General features: G+C 35.2%; 1 protein-coding gene across 1 annotated transcript; it reads left to right on the top strand.

The window, feature by feature from the left end:
- The first annotated feature begins 246 nt into the window (after positions 1–246).
- Positions 247–9,804, top strand: LOC136217964 (uncharacterized). Its single transcript, XM_066004684.1, has 4 exons — positions 247–1,048; positions 8,159–8,460; positions 8,547–8,726; positions 8,810–9,804. The coding sequence occupies exons 1-4, from the start codon at positions 247–249 to the stop codon at positions 9,497–9,499; spliced, it is 1,974 nt and encodes a 657-aa protein (XP_065860756.1). The 3' UTR covers positions 9,500–9,804.
- The last annotated feature ends 364 nt before the right edge of the window (positions 9,805–10,168 follow it).

The following is a 10,168-nucleotide window of genomic DNA, read 5'->3' as shown; positions in this document are numbered from 1 at the left end:
AGCATTTAAAATATTTTTTTTTTGGGAAGGAGGAACCAAACCAGTAAACGCTCAGTTTAAAATACTGAAAATTATAAAAGAAATTGAGAGAAATAAAACAAATTAAAATTTAGTAATATAGGTTTAAAAAAATAAATAAATTAGTAACTATATAATTGAATATATATATATATATAAAAAGAAACTATTTAATTATATTAAAGAATTAGACGAAGTTGCTTTTAACCCACAATAAAAACAGTCCAAATGGCTGAGCTGCAATTCATATTTCGTTTCAGAACGCAAAACATGTCATTGTCAAAAGTACCCGTGTACCATTTCCTCTTCTTTCTTTCATCTATCTTCCTCATTAACTCACACGGCGGCGACTCCGTATCTCCGCCTTCGCGATGCCCGGAACAGGATTGCGGAAACGGTGTTAAGATTAAATATCCGTTTTGGAGTACAGAAAACGCAACGAGTGATGAAAACTGTGGGTATCCTCAGTTTGGCCTTTCATGCTCTAACATGGAGCCTGTGTTGAGCATTTCTAATGATGATTTCTTAGTGAAAGGCATCAATTACACAAATTACACAATCACTCTTGCCGATAAGGATGTCGCCGGCAATCTATGTCCTAGAGCTCGTCATAATCTTAGTTTAGCAAACTATCCACTCGATTACATAGATCTGAATTTGAATATGAGCTTTTATTTTAATTGCTCTTCAAATCCTTTTTCTTCTTCCGAACCCGCCGGGATTGGGTGTTTGGAATTTGGTAGTCTGCAGTCGTATGTTATTGTGGTGGAGAATGATACGGAAGATGTTGTTTGGTATGGAAAATGCGAAGCGAATGTGGTGGTGACGGTGATGAGGGCGACGGATATAATCGGAAATGGGTTGATTACAGAGTTTGGTGTTGCTATGAACAGAGGATTTGTGCTTGATTGGATGACGGCTAAGGAATGCGGGGAATGTGAGCGGTACAACGGGTTCTGTGGGTACAATACGACTGCAGAAGAATACGTGTGCTATTGCCAGGATGGTTCAATTAGCAATCGCTGCAAAGGTAATACTTAATTTATCCTTGTCTTTTGCATTCATACTTTTAATTATTGATTTTATTTTTATGTACATATTTGCAATTTATTTGTTAATAGCCATTAGAGACGAAGGTGAATGCACGAAATTGCTGCAATCACTTGAAGCAGTATTTGCTTTAGTACTTAAAAGATTAAATCCCTTGAGTTGCGTTTGTTACATGTAGCATAGAGAATTACGATTGTGGTATTGCTGGAATAGAGTATAGACGAAGTCAATTGGGGGTTTATGAGAATTCGAAAGTTAGATTTTAAGAGACTGTGATGAGTTCTTTTAATTTTTAATTTAAGGGTAGTAAGACAATAGGAATTAGATATTTGTTGGTCAACGTTAAGCTGAACATGATTAATAGTAAGGTTGTAAAAAACTTTAGGCGCTAGTCGAGCGGACAGGGCCCTTAAAGATTAATCGGGAATTAGTCGGAGATTAATCGAATTTGTTTTTTTGTCTTTTTTATTTATTAATCAATAAATTATTATATAAATTCAATTAAAATATGCATTATAATATCGAAAAACAATATTATAAAATTATTTAATATAGCAAAACATGTATATTTGGAATATATATCTTTTAAAATGTGCAAATATCAATATTTTAACAACAATATCATTGAAACAACTCAAAAGTTAATTTTAATAACGAAAAAAATAAATTCATAATATAAAATGATTTTCTTCATCATGGATTAGGCGGCGTCTAGGCGGCTTAGGCGGAGCCCAAATGGCTAAAAAATGCTTAGGAACCAAAAAACGCTTAGAGGGACTAATCAAAGAAAATCGGAATGTATCGCCTAGGCGGTCGAGACGGCCTTTATTTTGAACAGTGATTAATAGTAATATCTGTGTGGTTAAAAAAGAAAGAAAAAATGAAAAATTGTTGGTTAGACTATTCAGGGTAGTAGTTTATTTTTGTTTTTTTTATCTATAAAACTTTTTTTTTATAAAATAAACCAATTTTTTTACTACTATTATCAAATAAAAAAGTTTCATGTTACTTTTCTCAATATAAACTGTTAATCTTAAATAAATATTAGATTTTTTAGATTTATCTACTTACATTTTTCGTTCACACATGTACATTCTTATTCTTTTTCTTCTATGTTACCAGTGTTGATTATTTTCCAAATTAAGATTTAATGTTTATATTTTAAAATTTAGGGTTTAATAAGATTATTTCCAACCCCTCAATATCAAATTGATGTTGAAAAGGAGATTTGATCACACTATTCTCATTTTGATGGATGAGTTTGTTTTTTTTTTACATCAAAAAATTTGATACAACATCAAATAATATTTTATTAATATTTTTATATTTTTTGTATACTTTTTTTATATATAAATATAATATTATATATTTTGTTATTAATATTCTTATTTGAAATTTTTTTTGGTTGGAAGGAGTAAACGAGGAAATGAATTGTAGCAAAAAATACTGTAGCAACATTAAAACAGAGTGAAATTAAAAAAAAAAGTACGATTTGATATAATAAAAATGATGAAATAGGTTGGAAATGTTCTAAAGTTTATAAATTAGAGTCTAGGTTTATGGTTTATATTTTAGACTCTAGAGTCTAGAGTTTATTTTTTTTAAGATTTAGTGACTATACATTAGGTTCTAAAGTTATATTTTAATATGGGGTTGGAATTTATAAACTTTTCTCCTCCCTCTTCTTTTTGTTTGTTCTCCTTCATCTTCTCTTATTCAAACACTCATTTTTCGTTTATTAATATATTGCGGGTTTGTCAGTTTTTGAGACACGGGTGCTCACCCCGCCCAAGTTCTATCTCGTCCCAATTTCTAAAAAAAAAAATGTATTTATAAATTCAAATTGTTTTCCTAATAAAAGTGAGAGAATATTAAGTAATTTTTTCCGAATGACTAGTGGCTGGTTGGTGTTTAATTAATTCTAACTATTTCCGTATTTATTTTAAAAGTAAATAACTGATAAGTTATCCTACTATTAAGGAATGTGTCCTTATTTGATAACTAATGTGTTGTTTTTAGGGGGTTTGATAAAATAAGAATTTATTTAGGGTTAAGGGGCAAAAATACTCTTAACGTTTTGGGCTAGGAGCAATTTTACCCTTAACGTTTAAAATGGTGCAATTTTACCCCTTACGTTGGAAGCCAAGAGCAAGTTTATCCCTAACGTTGATAAATTGGATCAATTTCAGACACTATTATAAAACACAAATATTTTTGTTCATTATTCTGCACCAATTACATAATAATTCGTTCTAAAAAAAGGATGTCGTGTTTTTTATAATTTAATAATAGAGTTTGAGATTAATATTTATAAATTCGGTGGATTTTTGAATTTTTTTTTGTCTAATCTGTACAAAAAGACAGTATATTTTTTTCACATCCCAACGAATGTTTGTGATTTGTTACTGATAAAATGACACATGTATGAAGTGTAAATAACAAGATTCATGACCGAAAAGACAGTTTGATGAATTATTTCTCAAATTGACCCAATTTATTAACGTTAAGGGTAAAATTGCTATTGACTTCCAACGTTAGGGGTAAAATTGTACAATTTTAGACGTTAGGGGTAAAATTGCTCCTGATCCCAAAACGTTGGGGGTATTTTTGCACCTTAACCCATTTATTTATTTATTGAAAATGTGAGCATTATCTGGGCTGGCTTATTGGGCCCAATCTCAATTATCTAACAAAAATGAGTTAATTACAATTGTTATGAATGGATTAAATATTCAGCAAGGTAAAGGTATATTGCTAAAATAAATTCTAATTATATCAAATCCTTCCAATTTAAAACTGTTTTTAGCATATAGAGATTTTAAGAGAGTTTTGATAAAAAAAATTAATCAGCAAGTGAATTTGACAAAATTAAAAATAAAAGTATGAGATTTTGATATGTTTTAAGAAAACATGAATGATAAAATATAAATTTAGAAATTAGTTAAATGTAAAATAAAATTTGAATTTGATTTTTGATGCAATTTTTAATAAAAAAATTATGATTCTATATTTCAAGATTTTTTAACATTACTTGAAACAAATCGTTCAAAAATAAATAAATTCAAATAAATCTCTACGTAATTTCAAGATTTTATAGATAGCTTATTTTACTTTGGGTAAACAATTTATAAGTCCCTATAGTTTTACATATTATACTAGTTAGTCCCTGTGTTTTTTAAAATAATTATATAGTCCCTAAGTTTTCTCTTTATCAACTCTTTAGTCCTTCTTTAGAATCTATGGTCAAATTAAACTAAATAATGACAAAACTACCCTTTCTTATATAGTGAGTAAACTTTTTCTATTTTCTTTTTTTCCCACACGTAATTTCTTCAAATATATAGTATTTGATTTAATAATAAAAAATTCATAAAAATTTAATTTAGCGGTGTAAGTTTTGTTTCATTAAAAAAATAATGAAAATATCTTAAAATTATAAAATCAGGAGTAGAATTATATAAATTATAAATGTGAAATTTTTTACTTTTAATAAAAAAATTCAAATAATAAATAAAATGAGAACAAAAATTAAGAAAATAAATAATAACTTTTTTATATAGTAATATGTATAAATATAAAAATGTTAGTGTATATATATTATATAAATTTAATATAAATATGTTGATTAAATTTGAAAAATAAAAGACAAGTTTTTTATTTATATAATTAAGGGTATTTTTGTACTTTAATATAGAAAAATAAAAGGAGGGACTAAACAATTGATTAATACAAAATTTAAGGGTAAATTTCATCAATGGTGTACAACCATTGTCCAATATCACACTTTGGTGTACAGCCTTCAATTTGTCTCACTAATATATACGAACTTATATGTGACCTCTCACTTTGTGTACAGCAGGTAAAAATGACCGGTCAACGCGAAGTCAACGCGCCACATCATCATTTTGACCGGTCCAAAAGTAAAAAAATTGACCTACCACATATGCAATTACTTTTATACCCCCTACCCCTCCATCTCGTCATCTTCTTCCCTCTATTTCTTTCTCTCTCCAAATTTCTTTCTCTCTCTTCTTTCTCTCTTCAATGATGAGATTAATGGATTATGTTGTTAAACGTTCCATTCATGAACTCACAATAAATAAACGTCCCCCTAGAATCAATTTCATTCCTGAAAATCGATTTTGTTCCCAAACAGAGCCATAACTGAAAATTTTCATCTCTTAGGATTAGATCCATGTCCAATACGCATTTCCACTTCCACCACCATATCCCATTTCTTCACTCATCTCATCAAACACTCCGCTAGCCTATCTCCATCCACTGCTGCCCACAATCTCCGCCACCACCGTGGAGTGATTTTCACCATTTTATATTTCTGACCGGAAATTCATCAGCTCTCTCATACCCTCAGTTATAAATTTTGGATTCTTTCCATAGGATCTGCTTCCTTTTCTATGGTTCAAATTATTAAATAAAGCACTATTAATTCTCCATGATCAGATAATACTCCAAAGTTATATTCTGTTTGCTAATATCACACTTTTACCTTTCTTGTCATTCATTACTTCCGGTCGATTAAATTCAAGAAAAAGGAAGAAAACAAAATGATGGAGAAAGCTTTAAAAATCCTAAATTTCTTTGAACTTGTTCTGGAAAAAATTTAACCCAGGTGTTGGACTGATAGGTGTTGATTAAATTCAATTTTGGATAAAGTTGCTCACTTCACAATATCAGAGAAAACTATCCATAGCAAACAAATTGCAATCTCAACGTTTGAGCCCAATCACGGTCATCCACTAAAATAGATATACAGGGAAACTCGAAGCGCATCCGAAGAAATCAAAACCTAAAACACTGATTAGAACAGTAGGATTGAGACCTGCAATAATCCCAAAACAATCCAGATGAGAGAACCCCCAATCTCTTCTCAGTTTATCTCGTCAATAGAGAGAAATTTAGAAATGGGTAGAAAAGAAGAAGAGGGATTTAAGAGAGAGAAAAGTAATTTTAAGAAGAAAAACCAAATGAGGGTATAAAAGTAATTGTATATGTGGTGGGTCAATTTTTGACTTTTTGACCGGTCAAAATGATGATGTGGCGCGTTGATCGGTCATTTTTACCTGCTGTACACTAAAGTGGGAGGTCACCTATAAGTTCGTACATATTAGTGAGACAAATTGAAGGTTGTACACCAAAGTGTGATATTGGACAAAGGTTGTACACCATTGATGAAATTTACCCCAAAATTTAAGGACTTTCAAATATATGTGTGGACTGAGTAGTTTATTAGGTAAAAACATAGGGATTAATTAATTATTTACCCTTTTAGTTTTTAGGGGGAAAAAATCTGAATTCTTTCATTTCATTCCTCTCTAAACTAGATTAGAGAATGAAAAATTCTAAGAAACTTATTAGGGATAATAATAATGTTAATAAAGCAATTTGAACTCCAATATTATAGAAAAATTCAAATAATAATAATAATAATATGATAACTTGCCGGATTTGATTTGATGATCCTCGTCGTAGTTACCTGCAAAACAAAACCGGAGACAGGATCTCCGGGAAAACTCTCCGACGATCAAGTCAGTTTTGTGTGGAATTTAGTAGATCGATAATCGTATTGAGGAAAAAAAATGTGAACTTACCCCTCCCTTGGCTTTCTTATTTCTTTTATAAGCCTTTCTAGGTAACCACCGAGGGCGGTTACTCTTTCTGTGCCACGTTCTCCACGTAGTCACAAATGTGGTCCCGTTTCTCTGAGTGGGTGGTTTAGTGCCTTGTTGGGATTTCGGGGCGGTTAGCCCTTTCCCTTATTAGGAGCCCATTTAATCTTGAACCGTGGGCTTAAGTTTGGGATGGGCTCGTGCTTGTGATTCAGCTCAGTTGGTTTCACGAATCATCACATGCCTCCCCTCTAGTTTAGCAAGAGCCCTTTAGGGTCTTTTCATATGTCTTAGAAAACTCTCCATCTTCATCTGGGTATTCAAAATTCGAAAGTAGTTCGTTCGTTTTCTGTCATTTCCTCTCCGGCATCAACCCTTTTGCGTTCGTTCTTCTCTGCATTCTTTCTCACATGTAAGTTTCCCTTTCTGTAACTCGTAACTCGTTCAACCATTTTTTCTTTTATTTCTGTTCGTTTCCTTCACCGATATGTCGAACCCTGAACTTGATTTCGCACCCTTCGATGAAAATTACGATCGCGAGGTGTCTCACGAGGTTGATGAGATGGTTGATGAAGCTTCAACTAGCTCTCCTAGGTCTGATTCTCATCCTGCCGATTTTCTCCATCTGGCGAATACGACTGATGAGGGCCTAGGTTTCGACCCCAAGAAGTTGATTCCACCACCTGTCCCCACTCCCCGTTTATTACCGAAGAAGGATAGGTCAGGAAGCCTAGTTTGCCGCGAGACGATTGACGACTTGCGGGAGCAGTATCCTTGGCTTCAAGGCCTGGAAACAAGCATTCCCGGGGAAAATAGAGGACCCGGCGACTTCCCGAAGGGGTATTTTACCATTTTTGTCGCTCAAATTATTTGCGGTTTCACGTATCCGCTGGCAGATGAGATTGCTTCCATCCTTGGAGGTTATGGAATCGCACCCGGGCAACTGCACCCCAATGGATGGGCCGACCTGACTCTGGACAAGTTTTTGGCGGATTGTCTGGAGGTTCCTTTCTCGCTCAAGATTTTCTCCAAGCTTCATCATTTCAAAAGTTCGGGGGAGTATTTTACTTTCATCCGACAGAGCGGTTACTACGGCTTTGATGAGAAGTCGAACAAAATCCGCGAGTGGGACAGGTCTTATTTCTTCATCAAGTTCCATGAAGGGAATCTGAACTTTCTTCGTTGCTGGGGCCGACCTAATGTAAAGAGTTTGAACTTTGGTTATCCAAGCAAGGAAGAATCCGCTATTGTAAAATTCTTGAAGAGTACTCCTCCTTTTGTATGGACATATGATCAGGCATTCCATATGCTAAGGAGCCGAGTAGCGATTGCCTACCGCGAGGAAGATCGCGTTGTTTATATCCCTTATCGCGTTTTCGTACAAGGTACTATTAGCTTATTTCCTAGTTGATGATTTCTCTTAACCCTTTGCAGGGGTGACCCTTTATCCCAACTCGCTGCAGATCGGGAAGCGAAAGCCTTGGCGAGGAGGAAGAGGCGATTGGCGGGAACAACTTCTGTTGCAGGGGCGAATTCTCCTGTGGGGGCGACTCCTTCTGTTGAGGCGGCTTCCCCCACAATTGCTTCCGTTTCACAAGGCCCTGCTTCTGCTTCTGAGGACCTTCCCTTAAATAGGAAGCGGAAGAGTAATGCGGATACGGAGTCTTCTCGCCCCAGGAAGAAAAATACCTCCGTATCCTTGACTGTTGGTGGTACACCCATATCCACCCCATCCAAAGAAAAGGGCAGTACTCCATTTCACGAGGTATCACGATTTACTCACTCTTTTTGTTTATTTTCCTTTATCAGTTATTTGCTGTTCTCCTGATCCCTCTCCTTATGTATTCGCAGCCAATTCCTGACATTAGCGGGTGGTGGACTAGGACCTTTGGTAAAGCCGTGAGCTTTTCCTGTAAGGACATTGTTTCTTCCATATGCAATGTCCTTGGGCGACTCCCCTCTGCTTCTCGCGTGCGCGAACAAGTGCCGCTTCCAACTGCCATGGAGGGGATTGAGAAGCGTGCTATAGAGGTATATTGCTTTCTACTCATGTTCCATCCCTCAAATGCATGTCTCCATTCGCTCTTTTTATTCACGTATCGTCCTATATGCAGATTATCAATTTCGCGGAGGGTGCCCTCTGCAGGGATGCTGAACGAGCTAGAGAGCTGGAAAGCCTTGGCACTGAATTGGCGACTCAGAAGTCGCTTTTTGATGATGTCCAAGGCAAAGTAAAGGTCCTTGAAGGCGCTTGTCAGAAGGCCATCAGCGAGAAGGAGGAAGCTCTCAAATCCCTCCAGGCTAAGTCCGATGAGCTTCAGAAGGCCATTGATGATCTGAATTCGTCCAAGGAAGCTTTGGAGATGCAAAAGAGGAGGGCCGAGGAGATCACAGCTGAAGATGGTGCTCGCATCTATTGGTATGGAGAGCGGATTCATGCGGCTTATGAGCATGGACATCCAGATCGTGTACTTAATCGCCCCAAGGTTCCCATTCCTGAAAAGGATTTAGCTGAAAAATGGGACAAGTTGGAGGCCGAGGATGCCGATATGGATGAGGTACTTCTCCTAGATTGGCAGAGTTTTCATGACTCTCCAATTAGCCGTGAGATCCCAAATCAGAATGTAGAAGAAGGGGCACCACAAGATGTTTCTCACGTTGAACAAGTGGTACCTCGCTCTGATGCGGTTACTGATCTGATTGTTGGGGATTCGCTTGAAGCAGATCACCCCACTGGAGAAGATGAAGGAGCCGCTGAAGGCGAATGGGGCAATAGAGGCGAAGGAGAAGAAACTGTAGTATAATTTTATTTATATCCGAACTGTTGTATGTAACAAACTGCCAGTATATATATCAACCGAGCGACTTTGCCGCCGCTTTTCATATATGTGCAATTGCTGTTTTATTCTTCGTTGCCTTAATGCCGGTTATTTTCGTATGCGACCCTTGCCTTTTGCCGACTTCATACTTGTAATTTTTCGTAGTTAGTTTTGTTTTCGTTAGGGTGGCCAGACCCTTTTTGCAATTTTTTTGAGTACTCATTTATTCGCTTAATTTTATGCCTTATAATTTTTCAAATAATCATAAGGTTAACCATAAGGTTTTGCGAATGATGCGTAATCATGTATCCGCCTTTCTTTTGTAGGCAACACATTTATGTGTTTAAGGTTAACCATAAGGTTTTACGAATGATGCGTAATCATGCATCCGCCTTTCTTTTGTAGGCAACACACTTATGTGTTTGTATTATCAGTTTGAAAAGGACTTGCATTCAGCCGTAGCATACTGAATAATTGTAACCAATGAACATCTTTATTGATAAAGAAAAAAGACTTCTTGTTACATGGGTACATAAACTGTGTGGGATCAAAGCCTCATTAAAACCTTTTATCAGAAAACCCAGTGGGAAAAAACTCATAAAAGGAAAAAGAGTACTCGTCATTTCCCTGAACTACTCGACTTGTTTATATAAG

The sequence above is a fragment of the Euphorbia lathyris genome, chromosome 2 (assembly GCF_963576675.1).
Source record: "Euphorbia lathyris chromosome 2, ddEupLath1.1, whole genome shotgun sequence".
In the NCBI taxonomy this organism is placed as follows: Eukaryota; Viridiplantae; Streptophyta; class Magnoliopsida; order Malpighiales; family Euphorbiaceae; genus Euphorbia; species Euphorbia lathyris.
The sequence above is the reverse complement of the archived record's forward strand: the minus strand, read 5'-3'. Positions and strand labels throughout refer to the sequence as shown.

Excerpts from the sequence above, each read along its gene's own strand:
- LOC136217964 (XM_066004684.1), top strand. The coding sequence starts at position 247 with ATGGCTGAGCTGCAATTCATATTTCGTTTCAGAACGCAAAACATGTCA. Across the intron at positions 1,049-8,158 it reads AATTAGCAATCGCTGCAAAG|ATCGGGAAGCGAAAGCCTTG; the intron begins GTAATACTTAAT and ends AACTCGCTGCAG. Across the intron at positions 8,461-8,546 it reads GCAGTACTCCATTTCACGAG|CCAATTCCTGACATTAGCGG; the intron begins GTATCACGATTT and ends ATGTATTCGCAG.